The sequence below is a fragment of the Hetaerina americana genome, unplaced genomic scaffold, assembly GCF_022747635.1.
Source record: "Hetaerina americana unplaced genomic scaffold, ioHetAmer1.1.p SCAF_5, whole genome shotgun sequence".
In the NCBI taxonomy this organism is placed as follows: Eukaryota; Metazoa; Arthropoda; class Insecta; order Odonata; family Calopterygidae; genus Hetaerina; species Hetaerina americana.
In genome coordinates, this window is record NW_027287095.1 from 77,079,593 (window position 1) to 77,101,239 (window position 21,647).

The 21,647-nt window shown below is 35.6% G+C and overlaps 1 protein-coding gene across 2 annotated transcripts in view; it reads right to left on the minus strand.

The window, feature by feature from the left end:
- The window catches only part of Vps8 (vacuolar protein sorting 8), a 50,704-nt gene that overhangs the window by 12,113 nt on the left and 16,944 nt on the right, over nt 1–21,647 (minus strand). For both annotated transcript variants that reach the window (XM_071592254.1, XM_071592253.1), the window contains 8 exons: nt 20,826–20,994; nt 19,925–20,105; nt 15,975–16,176; nt 13,696–13,846; nt 9,291–9,595; nt 8,439–8,610; nt 6,124–6,263; nt 3,228–3,393 (listed from right to left, as the gene is read on the minus strand). In XM_071592254.1, the coding sequence (XP_071448355.1) occupies nt 3,228–3,393; nt 6,124–6,263; nt 8,439–8,610; nt 9,291–9,595; nt 13,696–13,846; nt 15,975–16,176; nt 19,925–20,105; nt 20,826–20,994 (1,486 nt within the window). The remainder of the gene's footprint in view (nt 1–3,227; nt 3,394–6,123; nt 6,264–8,438; nt 8,611–9,290; nt 9,596–13,695; nt 13,847–15,974; nt 16,177–19,924; nt 20,106–20,825; nt 20,995–21,647) is intronic.

A 21,647-nucleotide genomic window follows, 5' to 3' on the forward strand; every position in this document is an offset into this window, starting at 1 on the left:
TGAGAACTAAACTGTAAGTAGTGGTTGGCTCTGGTGGTTTTGAGGGAATAATATTTACAATAAAAGTGCATCATGTATACTGATAGAATACTGTTCAACCATTTACAGACCATTTTTTAGGCTTTGATCACAGAATATGATTTACCATAAACTCAGAACTATAATGCAAATGAAATGGGCTTGACCTTAAAAAGAGCTAGACAGAAAATAAGAAGAATTTACAAAGTGAAAAGGTTTCCAAATGAAAAATCAATATGGAGAGGGTTTATATAATCAGTAAAATCCTCTCAGGTCTTCTACCAGGTTAGTGGCTTCATTGCTGCCGACATTTCGAAAACTGACTCGGTCACCACCCTCAGAGCTTCTATATATACATTGTGTCTATAATACTGTGTGCTAATGCTCATCATAGCCATAAGTTGAAGAGTATTGTCAAGGGATAATATGGACAACCACAAATTCTGAGGAGAATAATGAATGACCTCCTCCAAACTTAAATGATTGAGCAAATGCATGGTTCATCAGAGTTACCATAACGGGTTGGTTCATAATCATGCCATTTCTTAAGTTACAAAATACATAATTGATGTTCTGGGAACTGGGAAAGGAAGACATAAGTGTTTTTTTTCATAAGTACTACAGACAAAAGAACATCCCAAACCATTAATTTTCATTGAAATCATTCATAATAGAAAAAACAAACAAATCCTCTCAGGGCAATATTCACTCATCAACATATGATTAACACCAATAACTATATTCATCCATAGAATTATAAGACTATTCCAATGGAATTAAAGTTCAACTAACCAAACTGGAATGCAACATCAAAAAACATATTTAATCTATAAACTTGTTTATCCTTAAATATTTTAGGAATATTAACAAAGTATACTAGTAAATACTTTTAAATTCCATTTTCCTAAATTTCTAAATTTTTCAATTAAGCTAAAATTTACTTGAATAAACAATTGATCAATTAGTTGTATTATTAATGGAAATACAATGGAACCTCACTCATGGAGCACCTTGCACAGTGAGTAATTCACCTAATGGGCAAAAATATTGGTCCAAAAAACGATTCACTCAATGAGTGACTTTTTGCATAAAAAGTGACAAGGAGAGGGGGATTCCAGGATTCATTGTGTGCCTGTTGCTGCAGTTTGTCTCTAGCAATCGTTCTGCTAGCACCTTAGCATCACTAGCGATCACACATTTTTCCAAACTTGTGTTCAAACATAATACTATTAATTTTTTGTGTAGAGTTTAATGATGTTTAGCATAGCTTTTTATTTGACCCCAAAGAAAATTATGTAAGAAGAAAGCCATATGAGAATACAAATAAAATATAGGAGAAATGAAAAGCAAAATCATTGTAAATCAAGAACAAGGTAAGAGCGTGGCTGATCTAGTATTCACAACAACAACGATTGGCTTTTTCTTCAACAACACAAACAAAAATAAGGGGATAGATGCTTTAAGTAGAGTGACAAAGAGTATCTGTGCAATGCTTATGCATTCTCAATGATGTTGAAAGTTTGCTTCACACATGGATAAACAAAAAGCAATTGCAATACAACAATATTGATGAGAATATCATCAATATTGAGAACAGCAGAGAATTTCATCAATGACTTCAAAAAGCTCTTAGATTCTGAGGGCTACTTGCCACAACATATTTATAATTGTGACAAGAACGTTCTCTTCGTGAAGAAGATGCTGAAGCAAACCTATATTTCTACATGCAATAGTAGAAGAGAATGCATTGCTTGACCACAAGGTAATAAAAGGCCATATCAAGCTGCTATTTTGCATTAATGCGAGCGGCAATTTGGAAATGAAACCCTGGCTTGTTTACCATCCAGAAACTCCACGAACTTTCAAGAAGTGTTAAGTCCAAAACAGCATGCTAAATGTGATGTGGAGTTCAAGGGAAACTTTTACATTGCACCATGCATGCAAGGCATTGCCCTAACAAGGAAGTGACAATGCACACCATAAATTTATTTAACGATAATCCTGAGTTGCATTTTTACCAAATTTTGAGGCATCGGCAAAAAAAAAAACTCTAGAAAGCTTTCTAGTAAAAAGGAACTAGGTATGTATCATACTTGTAAATAATTATCAAAATTATTTCAAATTTTTTCTGCTTTTACAAATTGAGTTCGCATTCCGGGTTTCTTCATACTGAGATAGAAGAAAAGGTGAACATGATCCACAATCCTAAACAATGAATACATACTTTTCTTTGAATAAGCGTTGAACATAATATTTTTTTGGCATGGAATGCATTATCATTATATTATCATAATATATATTTTGGCATGGAATGCATACCATCAATATTATATGCAAAAAGTCGTTTCACTAAACAAGCATTTCACTTTCTGAGAAAGATCCCTGAATGGATGAAGCTAGTATAATGAGGTCCCACTGTAGATCAAATAAATGGGGGATAATACAATCGAGCATGCATTATCATTCTTTTGTTCAAAGGCACTTTAAAATTAAAAGGCTTAATTTTTGGATATTATGAGCAATACATTTTAATTAAATAGGATTATCATATTTAAATAGGATCTTTTTACACTTTGGGGTTTTGATGCATCATATGGAGTCATTAGTCATCAGTAATCAACAATACGCACGATTTAAGGGGGAAAATGTCCCATGGGGCTGAGTGCCTCAAAACCTTGAATTATCCAAATTTTACTACATCTGGATAACCCCTGACCCCATATGGAAACAACTAGCATGGGTTTAGTGATTATTTCAAAACATTGCCAGGCAATAAATGTTAGTTGTAATTTTAGTGCCTGAAATGGCTTTAATTTAACCATGCTAATTGGAAATTATATCAATATATTTGTATTTCTAAGCAGAATGAATGCTTGGCTTTCACCAGGAGGATGAGGGCCTCATTTGACTCATCTTACTCCTTTGGGGGACCTACTGTATCCTTCCCCCAACATCTACTTTTGTAACAATATATATTAATATCTCTCTTCCTTTCCCATAGGACTGTAATTTGTGGGGGACATATTATGAGCTACAAATCGATACATGTTGTTCCAACACACTTGCCAACCCAAAATTCTCAATGAATAATGTTTTACTATTATTCACATGCCCTGAGGTAATGGCTTACTCTATGACAATGCAAAGTCAACAGTTTTCTTAAATCTCCATATAAGTAACACTAACACTATTTATCTTATAGATTATACCTTATATGTTTCATCAAGTCGAAAACCTGGCACAGTCTCCAGGAATTTTTTTACTCTCCTTGGTTCATAGGTGCACATCAGGGTGAGTAGTTGCTCATGCATCACAGGATCAACTGTTGGCTGGTCTTCATTAGCAATGGAGTTCACAGCCTCTGCAGAGGGTGCCCTTAAATGATCCAAAAGAGCGTATGACAATGTACCAAGTCTCAGAGTTTTATTAATGAGAAAAAACGGAATATTGTATTGGTAAAGAGGTTTTGTAATGATGCAGCATAGCATTACATTTGTGGATTCTTGGACTTAATTTGGGCCCTGTATTTTGTATTATGTGCAACTCCAGATCAAAAGAGTGCGACAAAAAGATGATAGGTCATATATTACAAAAGTTAGTGGTCTGGTATGGGAGAGAAGGATTAAGGTAGTCATGTGGGGAGAACAGAAACAAATTTAGGTCTGTTAACCAATTAAGGTGTATCCACATAAAGGTTTCCAAAATTTCATATTTTATTAAATATTTTTAAGGTCCAAATGAAAAATAGAACAATAAAAATGATGCTAACACATGATTCCATAAACTTTAATTTTTAAAGGTATTAATAAATTATATGGTAAATATGTCCTTAACTTGGCCATGTAAACTTGCCCTAATTTTTATCTATCAGGGAAAGAAACAATAAAGCCTTCAAAAAATATAGAAGCTAAACAGCTTTCACTGCATTCACCTAAAATGTTCTATATTATTCAAATGCTGTTCCACATAAATGTATAACTCTTGCTTCATAAGGATAGCCCTTCATGATTATTGTAATGCATATCTGGGTTGTGAATATTGGTACTTGAACTAAAAAAAAACATGCATAAATACTTAAACTGAAGTCAGGCAAACATGCTCATCGGGATATAAGTAATACTGTGTGATTTCTTCAATAAAATGGCTAAAATATTTTTGATTGAATCTCATTGGCTGGAATTCAATACTTTGATCAAATTGCAATACGCAAATTCATTCCATAAGTCATCAATTATGATATTTTTATGTTGAGATGAGTAAACGTTTCAAAATTGCATTGGTTGAAATCCAAGTTTTGAGAATCATAACTAAAATGGTCATTCTGGTCACCTATACTCTGCATATGAAAAAATTAAAAAGTCAAAACCAACATCAGGTCTGGATCTTACTGCCTTAAAGCACACCTGTGCTGAAAATAACCTGGAAACAAATTACAACGAGGCAAAAAATGCATGGGATGATTCTAAAAGTTGCAAAGAAAAGCAAAGGCCAAATGGGAAATAATAATACCCAAGGCAGGACTATTTCCTCAGTCCTTCATAAAGTGCAAGACTACACAGCACCATTGTCAATAGTTACACCTCACTCGCAATTCATTGTAACAAATACTTCACATTCACACTTAAAAGATTTTTCCAGTCCAACTTACCTACTCTGAATCATTGCTAACCACTGCTCTGAATCAGAATTGAAAATTATAATATCCAAACTACACAAGATAGCATGTGCTGGAAGTTCTTTTTCATAGATATGTTTACATTCCTCCTATATCTAATAAATGAATCAACTTATTTTTCCTTCACTCCTAAAAGACTGCAGTTATTCCAGTATACAAAATAGTGGTAATACTAATGACTAAATAATAACACTCTTCCATCTGATAAAAATTTATCATCAATACAACTAATTTTATACAACCATAAACACGGTAATCAACCCAAAGGTCGGTTTAGTAGGTGATGACAGAGGTCACCCAGTACTAAACCCGATGGCATGCAAAATTCACACATCAGGGTATGGGGGCAAGTTCCTTTCCCTAGGCCAGTCATGGTTTCCCTGGAAGATCTGGTACCTGAAAAATCACACAGCTTGGGTGGAGTTGAGGGTGCCCAGAAAAGCTTGCCCAGGAATCAAACCTGGGCCCTCTAGTGAGTAGTCCAAGGCTCTAACCCAGTACTATCACAACCCATTAACTTTATATCTTAAAAAAATACATAAAATCAGGTTTCAATGTATTGTATCATCTTCAGGTACAGAATGAGTGCAAGTGCCACATTTAACACATTTTAAACAAGAGGGAAGGAAGTGGGGAGTAGAAGCGGGGCATGATGGGGCAGGGATTGCGGCAAGGCCTGCCTCCCTTCTGTACCTGAAGATGATGTAGTAAAACAAAACCTGGTCGATCATAAATTTTCATCAAGAGGAAAAGTGCTATTACTTGATGGTTACATTTTAATTCCACAACATCACACCTGACACTACACAATTTATTCGTGGTTTTACTGATGATTTCAACAATCATAAGTCTGCTGGACGACAAAATAGTTTTCCAAAAATCTTTGATAAATTCAAGTATGAACAACTTACGTCATCTCTTCATAGATTTAATCTTCCTTCTGCCTCACAGCATGGGCTTAAGAAAGGGAATTCTACCATATTCACTAGATTTGAAGCACTAGACATAATACTTCCAGTTACTGAAATTAATAGGGATCTTTAGGACAATTTTTGATTTATCTGAATCATTTGACCTGGTCATCCTATCTCAGCAAGGCAGCTACAACCTGCTGGCTTCCAAAACATTTTTTTCTTCCTTAACCAAACTCAGCTAGAAAGAAAAACAAATACTCTGAAGTATTTATAAAGCCCAGGCATTAGCATTAGGATTTTTTCGATACTCTGATGGCTTAAGTGGCACTGAAAGGGTATATTTGAAGTATGTGGGACAGTTTGCATGGGGGAATGCCAAGTGCAAGTGGCTTGATTTTCCAGCAAGTCAAATCCTGCCCCTTGCAAGGCAGTGATAAACTAATATTTTCCAACCTCTTTTTCTCCACTAACCAAAAACCCAGTAAAAATTATTTCATAAATATAAAATATACATACTTGCAATGAAATATTTCAATCAACAGCTGGTAGAGTACTGTAGGAGAGTCTTTCAATTTCTTGATGACCTTAGGAATCAAATATGGACATTGCAATGCCAGCAGTTGCCCTGCCTTCCTGCTGTCAATATCAACCAGCTCCTATAAAAACAAAATAGGTAAAATGGCATCACTCCTGACTACATATAGCATTTTGTTGGCAGGAGGTGTACAGTAAAGGCTATTGGGATAATAGAAATTGAAATACAAAATCATCAGAAGGGGTTTGAAACATAAGCATTGGGTAACCTCCGTCAAGGCAAAGCACAAGATAGCTGAGCTGGTTGGCAAAATAGCAGATCTTAAAAAATAAAGGATTAAATAAAAAATAATTCTATGGATAACACCCTTTATTCAGGATTTTATGAAACAGTGTCAAATTTACACAATTTTAATCAATATAATTGATGCAATTCTCCTTGTGTGGAATCAACTTCTTAATGCAGGCAAAATCGAAAGCGACAACAAATAGCAAACCAGCCAATTGCAGAGAAGAGAAAGCCAATGGGGATTCACAAAAAAAAATCCATGATAACTAGGATTTTAAAACAAAAATTATGATAGTATTTTAATACCTTACCCATTCCCATTAATAATTCTTTTGATTCTCATTTCCAGAAAAACTTTGTCTCCTCTAAGTAAATGCTGAATAGTTTGGTGAAAGGTTGGATCCTTATCTGGCTACTATTTTTTATAGTCTATCTTTTTACTTCATAACCAGATCACATAGTTTTACAGAGTAGATGGATCAATATTCTGCCATTGCAATCAACCCCAAGATTTTCTATTAATATGGACATCTATTTATCCTTGATACTAGCAAAGGCTGCCTCAAATGACAATTACCTCATTACACTGAAGTGAATTATCACATACACCAGTACACCATTCACACCTTTTTTTCCTGATGTATCCACTGAAAAAAAGGTGGGTTTCTCACAAGAGTTCAAGTCCCTCCTTACCTTTCCGCCCACCTTGGAAGTCCTCAGTATATATGAGTCAACCACTCCTCTGCCTCCTTGTCCCTTAAGCGAAGTATGAGAACGGCGGAGGGAGTTTTTAGTACTCTCTAATACCTTTTCACCAATATATCATGTTTCTTTCACATGTTTATACTTTTCAACAGCTACACAGTCAAGTTTCAATTACAATATGCAACCATTTAAGCAGAGGTGGCCTTGCTGGTGAGCGGGGTCTTGTGTAGCCGCCACTGCACCGGGCCTGACGTTGTGGTTATAACGTAGTGGGGGCGGGTAACAATGTGATCTGCGGGAACATTATGGTTTCGACAAGACAGCAATTAATAACCACACAACAACAAAGGGTGCTGGAAGCTTTCTATTGCTTACAAGTTATTCTTTGCACTGACACTAGAGAGTTTGTGCCGTAGCATTTCGTGTTATAAAAAATTAATATATTACATGCGTTAAAACACTTCCACGGTGCAGTTTTAAATTGATTTAACGGTGAAATTAGGTTTCATAGAGTTTTAAATTCTTTAGCTAAATAAAAATGGTGAAAAAACGTTTTTAACATATTTGTAATTGACATCCACGATGCTTCGGCGGGGCCCTGTTAGCACGTGGCCCGATGCCATCCCACCACTTGCCACCCCCAAAGGCCAGCAGTGCATTTAAGGATAGTCGAGTAATGTTCCCAAAATAAACAGGTGCAAGAGGTAGAACAATTTTATGAATAGTAAAAGAAATACATTTCAACTATCATGATGAAGAAATAAGAAATCACACTTCGGGATAAATAAATGATACAGCTGAAAAGACCCTGATGGCACTTTTATGTACCAAAGTTTGAGTTAATCTATAATGATACTGATATGGATAAAAGAGCATTTACCGAAGAACCTGCCAGCTACTCTATTGTTGAACATTAGCTATGCAAGTGTGATGAATACACGATAATTTGGTTATGCAGTAGATCTCAATGGAAATGGCTGTGACTTTGATTCTTATGGTTGCCAGACTGCTACAATGAGTTCATTACTCGTAATTCAATCAACCAGAGACTCATGGTTCAATGCATATCGAATCATACATCAAATGTCTCAGTCCCCAATTTCTTCAGTATTGTATTCATTATACCTCAATTTCATTAACTATTGCTTCTAGAGCTATAGCTTCTCATGTAGTAGGGATTGTTCAAGTAAAATATTAGTACAATTTGAAAAATATTAATGTTACCAACATACACAAATTGGTGAGATCAATTATATTGATTCGATTATATTGACAATTATATGTATATACCAATTAAACTCACTTTTATGCTTTCAACGATTTCAGGATCTATCTGTGAAGAAATCTGCTGTGAAACCAGAGCATTCTGCAGGTATGAATACACTTGATGCTTCCTCAAAGGATCTTGTAGATAGCATGATAGAATATTTTTGTAGTCTCTCCTTTGCTCATAGAGAAGCTCACATACACGGAAACTGTGAAAATAGATTGAAATATTCATTGAAATCTGTGATAAGAATATGCCCTAGTAAAAAGGACTCTTGAATGTCTGATTAGTAATGAGTGGAGAGGAAAGTAACAGTGACAGGAAACTTGGTAGAGGAAGCCAAAATATCTTGGCGAAGGTATTTTGCCTTCTTCCCTTCGCATTGAAATTCAAAATACAGTTTCTCAAGAGGAAAAACTGGTTTCATTAGACATGAAATTTCAGACCTGACTATAAAATAGTTTAAATTAGTTGTCTCCTCTCTACATGGCTGAATAATCAAACTGAGGAAATGAATCATATATATCATGACACAACATAAAAAAGTGAAAACAGAGTTACATGATACAAAATAGTTAGCAATTTTTACCACACTGCTTCACTTACAAATGAGTGTATAATAAGTACACATATACAAGCAGCATTTACTGTGGTATTAATTCAATGAATATACCCTACACATTTATATAAATTTTATACCGACTTTTAAGTATGGGAACAAAGCATTAGACTCAACACAATATATGGAAACCTCTTCATATGAGATATGATATTGACATCAACTAATCTCTAATGAATAGTAGTCAATAGTCAAAATAATAAATTTACTAAGTTTTCAAACACTTACACGAGCATTGACTATGATAAATCAAAAACAATGGCACTCACAATTTTGCTTTAAGGCACAATTGTAGCAGCCTTTCTGGGTCATAATGATCAAGTCCACCGGCACCAAACAATTCAAGCAAAGCCTGCTGCCTTTCTTCATGCTGTCCCATGGAACCTTCATTGCCATCAGCCCCCGCCAAATACTCGACAACTCTTTCAAACAGTTTTGACTCCACCTGAAGTGAGGCTGTTGTTTGGGTCTCATTTATCACGAACGGAGACAAAGGTGTTGGCGCTGAGTAAGTTGGAGAAGGCTTGGCCATTTGACGAGCAAGGAATGTAAACAGTGAACCAACTTGACTGGGCTGAGGATTAAGAAATAAAAGCACTTAGGAATCTTGAATTAGTCACGGATTAATCAATTATGAAATTCTATACACTCCCAGGATTCAAAATAATTTCTAAAATTGTTTAAAAGTTTTGCACAGTTCTCTTGATATTCTCCATCTATGTTATCCCATAACAAAACCCCATCTTATTGAAGAGGATACTAGATTTCTGATTATAAATGGCTCATGGACTTCAGATACTATCAGGTATTAATAAGAGGATTTAAAAGTTACTTGAATATGAAAATGAACATTTGCAACTTTCTGATACAAAATTGTAACTAAATGATTTAATAACAAGAATGACTGTCATTATAGTGGAGTACCCACTCCAATTATGTTTTCAAAATTATAAGACCATTCAAAAAGTTTGTTCCATATTTTTAACTCTAAAACAGTGAGATTCAGTTACCTGTTACAATGGAGGAGTCCTAAGTATTTTTTATCTGTTTTGCAAGTGATGTGCATTAGAAGAATGTCTAGAGTGTATGCAGCACTTTTGGCACTTAATCAATCATTCTTGGACATTTTTATTCAATTGTTCCTCATGTCCAAGATTAACAATAACTTTTTTAGTTAATGCAGGATAAGGTAAGAATTCATCCAAAATATAGGATATTTGATGTGTATATGCATGTGCGAACATATACAAACACACATTGACAAACACAAACATTTTTTCCATAACAGAGAAAATTCTAGACACAATTTAATTCAAACAGGCCCTGAAATGCTCTCATGAAAGAGGGCATGTCTGAGAAAATTTGGATGACTGTTTATCTAAATTGTCATCAAAATAAAAATACGAGAAACAAAAAGTGGAAAACAAATTGATAATCCATAAAAATGGTCTCATTTGGGGCATATAACTCCGTGTGTACCTTTTGGAAGAAATTATGCTTATTGGGATGCTACAATGGAAAAATATTTGTACTATATTTCTATTACAAGAAGTAAAGTGCTTTCAGACAAAATAAGAAGAAAAAAATAAAAAAACCAGCCCTATGGAACTAATAAAATAACATTTATTAATCACTGGAAACCTGAACTCTCCAAGACTAATGTGCTACTATTTTACACAATATAACTTCCATTCAAATAAATCTTGGTGAAATATTTCAGTTACAAAATAATTTACTTCTCTACCAGAAATAACCGGATTGATCCAATTCCAAAATCATCAAGTGTCCAGAGATAACTCACTACAATAACACTGGGAGTAGTGCAAAAATCTGAACAAATTAAAAAATTATTCTAAAGCAAAAATGAAAATGTTTACAAAATTTTTTGCATTAAGTTCTTTTTATGATCATAAACGACAAATTTATTCATGTACTCCCACTTGCTTGAATAACGCCCTCCATTTTTGGTCTGAAGGGTTCCCAGGCCCATCGTAACATGTCATGGTCCATACTGGCAAATATCATTTCAATAATGGCTCTATATCAGGCATCATTTGAATGTCTGAATTTGCTGGCAACCCTTTTGACCACGCTGTACACATAGCAGCCCAACAGATTTAAATCAGAGCTGTTGGGAGGCCAGAATTCTTTGGACCAAAATGTATCATTTGTGTCTTATTATCAATTTTGTGCAAAATGACTCTTATGGGCTGACGCACCACCCTACTGGAAAATATGGCCTTGCAAATGACAGTTTCCATCCACAGCTTCACTACATTAGTCAGAACATGCAAATTAACTCCTTTGTTCATATTTTCCCCTTTGCTCAAGAAATCAAGTAGCACAATATCAACCTCACTGCACACAAGACCTAGCATAAGAACATTCACCAGAAATTTCATTCTGAAACAACAGGAATCTTCAGGGTCTTGGGCGAGCCAGGAGTTATTCATAAACTTGGTTTTAATATCCACAGTAAAAATTTTTGCAACAGAGAAAAATTTAATTCATCCAGAGGTATTGTTTTTTAAGGAACACAAGAGCAGGTTGCCATGTTCATCTTGCTTTACCCTGGTTGCTTCATATTTGTTTTAATAATGTACGACTAGGTCTGAGGTCCTCCCTGATGATTTGACACATAGTCTATTCACTCACGCCAACAAACAATGACAATTTTTGGATTGATTGCAACGGATCCTCAAAATCTATCTCCTGAGTCCATTAGATAGCGTCGGGCATTAACAATGTGCTCCTTTGAGTGAGTTTTCCTCGCCGGTGTTGCAAAACCATTGTTGGACTTCCCGACTCATTATAATTTGTGACTGCATGATATACCGCTCTCTTGGGAACCGAACAGTAAATTTATAAAAATTTAGACCTGAATAAATTCTACCACCGACTAGCAGGTACACTTTCAATATTTGTGGCTCTTCAGTTAAGACTCCGCACTTGTTCTCAGCATGGAGACCATTTTAAGGTTATGCCTGTTCAGTACATATGTCAAGCTTATTTGAGTGCCAATGTCGACCTTGACATGTGGTGTAAAACAGCGGAATTTTCAAATCGAAGTTTGTCTAGCTGCATGCTGTCGATTTATATCTTAAACATCTTTTGCTGCTCCTGTTAAATTCAAAATTTTATGGGATCTACTTAACTTGCAGGAAAAATGCTGAATCACCAATTAACTATTGATTAAAAAAACTTTTCCCTTATAAGATTCATATCGATGAGTTTTCCAGATAATCTCTAAGTTATTCAAGTTGTCAATAAGGACTAAAAGGTCTGTTCAAAAAGTATCATGACTTTTGTGTTTTTTCAAAAATTATTTATTTAATCATGAATATCTATTTTGTCCCCTTCGAAGTAATTCTCATTAGATATTATACACTTGTGCCAACGTTTTTTCCAATCCTCAAAGCACTTCAAAACATCACTTTTGTGATCTTCTTCAGCTCCTCCTTCGATGCAGTCTTTATCTCGTCAATCGTAGCGTAGCATTGTCCTTTCATGGCCCTCTTCAGTTTTGGGAACAAGAAAAAGTCACTGGGGGCCAAATCTGGAGAATAGGGTGGCTGTGACAATCATTAGTGTGTTGTTTTTGGCCAAAAAATTGCACACAAGTAACGATGTGTGAGCAGGGGCATTGTCATGGTGCAAAAGCCAATATTTGTTCGTCCACAAATCCAGGCATTTGTGGCGGATTGCTTCGGTCAAATTGCGCATAACTTTCTGGTAATATTCCTTATTTACCGTTCTACCCTGTGGCAAGAACTCATGATGCACCACGACCCTGCAATCGAAGAAAACTGTAAGCAAAACTTTCACATTCGACCAAACTTGAACTTGGCGTGCGTTTTTTGGTCTTGGCCCGTGCTGCAGCTTCCATTGGGATGATTGAGCTTTAGTTTGATGTCATAACCATAAACCCATGATTCGTCACCAGTTATGACTCTCTGGAGTCATCACGGACAGAATCCAATGCAAGTCCATCAGCTATGTTAATGCGTTGCTGTTTTTGGTCGAAATTGAGCAATTTTGGTACGAATTTCACGACGACCCGTGTCCTGCCCAAATCATTGGTAAAAATCAAATGGAATGAACCAATCGATATGCTTAGGTCCTCAGCAACTTTTCTAATGGTGATTCGATGATTGGCCAATACTATTTCCTTCACTTCATAAATGTTTTCGTCTGTTGTTGACGTGCTCAGGCATCCGGCACGCTCTTCATCATTCACATCTTCTCGGCCCTCGGAGAACATTTTGTACCACCGATTAAAAGTTGTTTTGGTCCAAGGTAGCTTCTCCATATGCCACAGTCAACATTTGGAATGTGCACTTAATTTCGTCTTTCACACAAAATTTGATACAGATTCTTTGATCTATATTTTGGAAGAGGCAAATATCGGAGACAAGCCAAAACGTGTCCAAGCAACACAGCTGTCAACAATTAACTGAACATTGAAAACGGCCGAACTTTTGGCATAAGTGAGAGACATAAGTACCAACATAACGCCACCAAAAAATCGAATATAAATAAGCCGCGAAAATTCAAAATTCACGATACTTTTTGAACAGACCTCGTACATTGGAAAGCTTCTAATTGCTCCTTTAGTAATGTTAAGTTGAAGATTTTAATGCCTCCTCACAGAATTATTAGATTAAATCTACATACCAAAAATCCTTCTCCAAGCACCACAACTTGCAATAAGATGTCAACCACACGCTGCCGCTGCCTCAGGCCCAATTCAGATGTAAATTCAGGTTCCTCAAAGGCCAACGAGAGGACGTTGAGAAACTCCCTCATGTCAAACTGCATCAGAGTCCTGCCATGGAAACCAACCCAAGACACTCAGTCTCACTAAGCGGAGAAAAGAAGAAATCAGAGAAGAGATAGTCACCCAATGGAAGAAACACTCTTAAAAGAGGATGAGGAAAATGATGTGGTGTGGCTAATTGAGTGTGTCCATGAATAACAACCTCTTCTGTGATACCAACAAGACACTTCACATGTAGCTAGTCACTTAAGACTTTACAAATTCCACTAAATATTAATCTATTTTGGTTTTTAACTGCAGTAGTCACCTAATATAAATAATTTCATTAAGGTATTCCAATGCAGTCTTCAATATGATTTTTTACCCTTATCAGCAACAGCATACTAAGAGTTGATGAAATTTGCTGTTTTCTTTATAAGGATGGTAGATACTGATTAAAACTAAATTTAAAAACATAATTTAAGTTTTTAAAAGCCATAAGGGAATATGAGGAACTGATATTATTTTTACTTCAGGAGAACAGTTCTCATGATTTTTAATAAATACAGCTATTTCAATTGTTTACCCTTTCCATTGGTTGAGTATCTCTATATATTTAGACCATTGTGATAATTAACCTAAATGCAATACTAGTACACATTAAATGCTTTATTAACTATATTGCTTGGTCACATTGCTTCAGAAGTTCAAAAAAATGTACACTTAAGTTTAATTTTTGAGATGGTGAACATGGGACAATTTAAATAGGTAAATCAATGAAGAAGTTTTGCCTTTCAAAATTGAAAAACTGTAGTTGCAACTTTTTCATACCAATTTTTTAAAATAATTTACTTATAAATAAATGTAACTTCCATATTGACAAATGTAGGGTAATCTCTCACACACCCCTGACACTCTACAGCTATCCATTCTTTACATTCCACATACATCAATAAAGTGAATTATCTCTAAATACCACACCTATACATGCAATACATTACTTCCAATTCCTAAACTTGACATTTAATGCATTTTGTCAAACACAATTCCCTCATTAATTCTTTTGCACACATTATAACCAACTTACTACAAGATGATTTTAATCAAAAATACTCCATCAATACATATGAATGAAATAAACAAATAAGGGAGAGGAGTGGTGTGATGTTGTCCTAAACGGATTCCAAGTGCTCACTTTGCAGCACTTTGAAAGCCATTTTTTTGCAGTTTTAATACAGCCCCCCTTAGTCAGGGATTTTATGGAATGCACAGGCTGAAACACAAGGAGAGAAGCAAGTATCGTAGCCCAGGAGAGGGAACAGAAAAAGAAAACTTCTGGAGTGAGTTTAGGGGGAGAAGTGAACTCTTTGACTATGACCCTTGTGATAATTGGTCAGCCCTGTATCCCTATCAGTTAGTTTTACCTTGCAGTATCACCCTTGTCACATTGCTTCAGTCTTATGCTATTTTCCTCCCCTAATCCTTAATTTCCAATAATTACAGTTAAGGTCATTGTTTAACTCTCTCAAATATGAGTAACTTATTACAAGTGAAACCCCATGTTTTCTTTTGGTAAACCGCATTTTTGTATTTTGTAAACCAAAAGGTGCCATATGCCCACTGTATTGGTGAATATCACAATAAAATGAAATAGTGAAATTAATATCTTCGCCTGCACAAATGAAATTGTCACATATAATATTAAATATATCAGTCCCAAAAAGATTTACTATTTCAAGACCCTAATGCGATTAATTAAACATGGTGTTTGCTGCAAACATCCAGATTCCAACATAATAAATGCATTTTACTGGTTGTTGATTCTCCAATACCCAACAATTGACACACAGTAAAGTAGCATTGCCGGAATGAAACTAATTTATAAACTATCAATACGAGAACTGTTATCACCAGCAAGTAAACTTTCCAGTAAAGTTATTATGATAATGAAGAGGATTTAAAAAAAATCAAAACTAAAATAAACTAGATTTAGATTCAAGGTTTCTTACGAAGTGTGAATAAACTACCATATCCCTATAATAATGGCAAAAATATTATTATTGCAAACACAAAACTGCATACAGCACTGGAACAAAATTTCAATAAAAATGATACATTTTGACCAGGGAATCCATTAATAGTTTTTCAATTAGAAAAGTTAGCTCATGATAGCTGTGCAATACAGCAACCTTCCCACCTTAGATATGGATAAGGTGGCTCTGTGTCACCAGCATCTTTAGTGTGGACCGTTGTTAAACACTGGAAAACTTCTCGCTTAACTTTTGCCACCAGTTCTTCTGCAACTTCTCCAGTGGGATATGCACGGCCAGCCAAGCAGCAAGATACATAAACCAGTAATTTATTTCCCATAGCTATCTGTGAATCACCAAGCTGCTTTCCTGTTGAATAACATATTTTGCATTAAAAACTATGAAACCATTAAAGACAGTCATTGCATCAGAGAGAATTACACAACTTAATTATGCTATTTTATAGAATTATTTGCATAGTCATTAAAGTTGTTATAACCAAATTGTTCAACTTGCTGGAAGCTTGATTTTAAAGTCCCCACCTCTGGATACTGTTACTTTATCAATAAAATATACGTTAATTAACTTAGACTTTTATTCTAGATATTGTGAATTAATAAACTTTATAAAATGGACTAAACAAACTATTATAATTAAAGGATGGTTATAACTATTTTATTACTGCATGAAAATTATAGAAAAATCCCAGAGTGAGCAACTAAATATTATAAAACTGAGCATTAAGTGGATATAAAAGTAAAAAAGAATGGATAGTAGCAATTTTCCACTAGATATGTTTAATTGTATGACAAGGTTTTGATTTATTACATCATCTTCAGGTAACAAACTGTATTTAAGGGACATATATTTTTGTATTCCGGGAGGATAGGCTGATGTGGTAGGAAAGGAGGGATGGGGAAGAGGGGAAGGTTGGGCAACTAACCAATAGGATGTGAAATACAAAGTTAGAAACATGTTAAAAAAGAGCACACAAAGTCTCACATGGATGTTTCCCCAATCACATACGAGGCAGTAGTAACGGCATCAGGAAGCTAGGGGAGGAGGTGGTGGAAGTGGCTGGAAAAGCAGGAGCGGAGAAGAGAAAAATTGGCAAAGGATTATGAAATACAATATTCAATCACTTTTTGGCAGCAGGGTGAGGGGTAAGCTTGGTTGGGGCCAGGCCTAGGGGATGAAGGTCCCATGGAGGGGTGGGGAAGGAATGAATTCTCCACACTTAGTACACATATAGGGGAAGGGGGAACAAAACACTAGGAAGGGGTGGATGTGTGTCACATGGAAGTAAGAACACACTAAAGGAAGTTGATGGCAAGGAGGGGGAAGATGGAGGTGAACTGCAGGTCACTAAGAAGGGAATTGTCCAACGGGTAAAGAAGAAGTCACTTCTTCTTTACCCGTTGGACAATTTCCAATGGTTCCATTGCATCTAATTTTGTGCCTTTCTATCCCACATATGCCACTAGAAGTCACAGGCATGATTAGTCTTGAGTATGTGTTTGGCGATCATTGATGAGGTATTCCCTACGATCGTGCACTTCTGGTGTTCTTTGATTTGGGTGGAGGAATTTCTCCCCGCTTGGCCCACATTAGCAGCTTTGCACTCACACTGTATTTTGTAACCACCACTCTGTCGTGTATTATTGAAGGCATCTTTGTTTTTACACAACCGTTTGACACGTTGAAAGGTGTATAAAAAGAGACTGGATTTGTCCTTTGGGATTAAGTTGGATATCTTGTATGATGCATCGCTGATGGAGGGGATTTTGCACCATTTTTGGGATTCTGTGGCCGTCTCCATTAGCAGAGACATGGTTAATTGCTGGCGAGCTTTTTCCTTTTCTTCCGGAGCAGAGAGTTGATCAGATCCTTGGTATAGCCATTGTTTGCAGCGATGTGCTTAATTGTTTCCAGTTCACGGTCATAGTTTGTTTTAAGCATAGAGGTATTAATTAGTCTACTTATCATATAGTAGACAATAGCAATTTTATGAGTAATCCGCAAGAATCTGAGGGAATCACCTGGTCTGTATATGAGGGCTTTCGGTAGATGTCAAACACTGTTTACTTTCCCAAAAATTGATGGTAAGGTCAAGGAAATTAATTTTCCCATCAACCCACGGCTCCATGGTAAACCTTATAGAATTATGAACCGAGTTTAAATATCGAAAGATGTTTTCCAATTGTCCATTGCTCCCTATCCAACAGCATAAGATGTCCTCAACATATCTATAACAGTAAAGAATGTTGTCAACTAGTTTTTTTGTTTTAGAATTTGAAATCTTCTCTCCTAATGTGTCCATGAAAATTTCCACCAGAAGAGGGGAAAGTGGTGAACCCAAGATTAGTCCATCCTTCTGCTTGTAATACACTCCAATGAATGGAGAATAATTTTGGTCAACACAGGTTTGGAGTAACTTACATAGCTCAGTGTTAATTATTATGTTAAAATTGGCATCAGAGAGAATATCTTGGGTGTATCACAATGTCTCTTGTTTCAGAATGGAGGGGAAAAGATTTTGGATGCCAAATGATACTAACTTAGCATTAGGAGGTAGGGAAATGTTTTGAGCCAGTTCCACTAAAGACAGTGAATTTTTGATACCAAAGTTTAGATTGAATTCTGAGATTTGATGAAATATTGATTTATCGTTTGGGGGATAAATTATGTGCCAGCGCATTCATACTGGCTAACACAGGCCTCATTGGTACGTCTTTTTTGTGGAGTCAGGGTAAACCATACAATCTTGAGGGTAGACGGTTCATATTAACCAGGTAAATTTTTTCCTAATCAATAAAAAAATTAACTGCCTCAAAACTAGCGGACAACATTCTATACTGGTATAGATCTAGCTTTTGGTATGCTGTAGTGGGATATTTCTTCGGGATTTAAAAATAGCTGGAGGAAGTGAAGGCTGGGCACTCACTTATGTAATTTTCTTTATCCAAAATTACAATGCAGTTTCCTTTATCTTCTAAGATGATAGTCAGTTTCTGATCGTCTAGTTCCTTTGATAGGGTCTTGAGTGTAGCTTCTTCCATCGTTGGGTACTGGAACTTGCTAGGCACCTTCTTTATATTAGCTGACATGATAATAGCGGTGAGCTGCTAGGTGCCCAAACTTTCACCGGAAAAGGCACAGTCCACAGCCAAGTTTTCATGGATCTTGGTGGATGTTGGCAGAACAGGGTTGTATTTTAGACCTTTGTAGAGTAATTTCAGTGCAGGTTCAGAGAGATTACATTTGGGCAGGTTCAAAACTCATGGGAAGGTGTTCTCTTTGGTTGGTTGATGGGCCCTGTTGCCAGTTGAAGGGACACTGTCACCATTTTGTCTTGAGAGACATAGCAGTTTAAATTCATTCACTTTATATTTCTGTTATCCGATGTCTTGGGCCAGGTTTCTCACTCAATCTTCAAACACTTGATATTCCACATAATACAGCTTAAAACACAATTATTTGTGTAACATGTGTGAAAAGAAACACAAGGCATCTCACTTGCTGTACCAAGTTTTTAGCTCTTTCTGAGCCCACATCTTTTTTGCAGCAGAAATGACTAGTCGGGCTGCTGCCGAGGAAGCCGAAGTAATCTTTTTTTTTAACATGTTTCAAACATTGTATTTCGCATCCTATTGGTTGGTCGCCCAACCTTCCCCTCTCCCCCATCCCTCCTTTCTCACCACATCCACCTCTCCTCCCGGGATGTAAAAACTTATATAAGACGGCACTTGAATTCATTTTGTTACCTGAAGATGATATAATACTATGAAACCTGTTCATACAATTAAACTTATCTAGAGAAAAATGGCAACTATCTGTTCTTATTATGCTCGAATTCCACCACATCACACCTGAAACTACTAAATTTGTGGATACAAAAGATTTCTACCAATGAATGATACAGCCATTCTAATATAAAGCAGTTTCTACTGACAAAAATTGAGAAATAAATGTCATTTAGGACTTTGTGAAAACAAGCTGAACCTATATTTCAGAGAATATTTACCTGGAAACTACACTACAGATGAGAGACAAAAATATCCACTAACACTTTTCTTTTCACAAAATTATAAAATGGTACTAAATATATTGAAATTACCTTTAGACAAAGCCTCCCTTAGCACACCCATAAGCTCTTCAAATGGCGTTATGTAATCTGCCATTCCTCTGTTGTGAATATATAGGAGGGCATCATACATTCCATACGTCCAGCAGAGGGTTACCACTTGGTGAACATCAAGGGACCCTACATCAACATGCAAAAGACACGCCTCAAGTGCCTGTTTTAAAACACAGAAGCATCAAATCAGAATAATTTTAATTAATAATTACAATCTCCCAACAAGGTACTAATATAGTAAATCACCATGTCACTGATTACTCATTGTGGCTACAACATCTATCAAGAAAAAGGTTAATCATTCTAATCACCAAAACTTTCTTGAATCTATGAAATATTTTGGAAAATATGCACAAAATAAGTTCACTTTCCAGTATAGTTAGACCATAATTAAATTATGCATCGTGTCTACTCCTGTTTCTCTGGAAATTAATGATTTGAGATTTTTACTTGTTTCTATTGGAAATCCAAAACTTTTAGTCTCGTCTAGTAAAAAAAAGCACTTTTACTTCTTCCTTAGGGATTCTCAGAACATAAATTTGGTATTTCTTAACTTAGACAATGAAATGGTTATGGACCATTCACTGTAATAACTCTGGCAAAACGCATTTGCTAAATTTAAGCAAGAGCTAGAGGTTAAGGTTTCCTTCCCTTACCAATTTTACATCCATGATAATCACATTCACTCCATAAAGTTGCATATTTTATATCAACAATCTATAGTACAGAACCATTTTATCTTTCTTTAGATTTGCTGATTGCAGATTCTCTTTACATTGATTTCAGTATTTTATTGGAGGAGACAGAAATCAACCTTGCTGCTATTTTTCTTATTATAATTTTAATGCAATGTTAGGAGATAATTCAAGAATTCAATTACCTGAATCAGACCTTGACTTTCATAGTGCGATACAAATTGCTGCATGATGTCGGGAGGGACACTCTGTAATTGGTCATTCAAAAAGTAAGGCTCTAATCCCTCCAGAAAACAAGCTTTTGCAGACGCAACTGTTTGCACGACATCCCACACCTTGCTAAAAAGTAGTTCCCTAAATAAAAGAAATGGAAGGCAACACCAGTGAGCAAAATCATCCAATACTACAATACATTTAAAATAGTCAATCTCAATTAATACATATAATCAGATGCAAGGTTAACGAAAAACCACTACGGTTAACAACGTTTTCAGTTGATGTGAATCCTTTATGCTAAATTGTAAATGTTTTAAGTTCATAAGTAACAATAATTTCTTGATGGTTTTTAAAACTAGGGATTTATTTAAAAATTACTCTACTCATTTAGAAATAAATACCTTATAGATTAGATATTTATTTTTTAAAAGAAAAATTAGTTCCTTAGTTTGGCCTAAACAGTTTTTACTTTCCTGCAAAGTAACTGAAACAAAACAAGCAAGAAGAAGACAAGTATCAAAAAATGGGTAACAAATTTAATTACATAGCATGAAATGATGGAAATACTTGACAGTCATACCCGCTGGAAATCTTATGCATCTGTCAGCAGGTTGATGATTGTGAACAAGTCCACCAAAGGGAAAAATGAAAATGCGAGGCAATGATTAAAAAAAGGTTTGAAATAAGAAGTAGTACAAGAAAGTTGTACACTCTATGGGATTGTCACTGAAAAAACAGAGAAGACATTTGGACTGAAGTTTAGATACAAAATAGAGCTATAATGACCACAC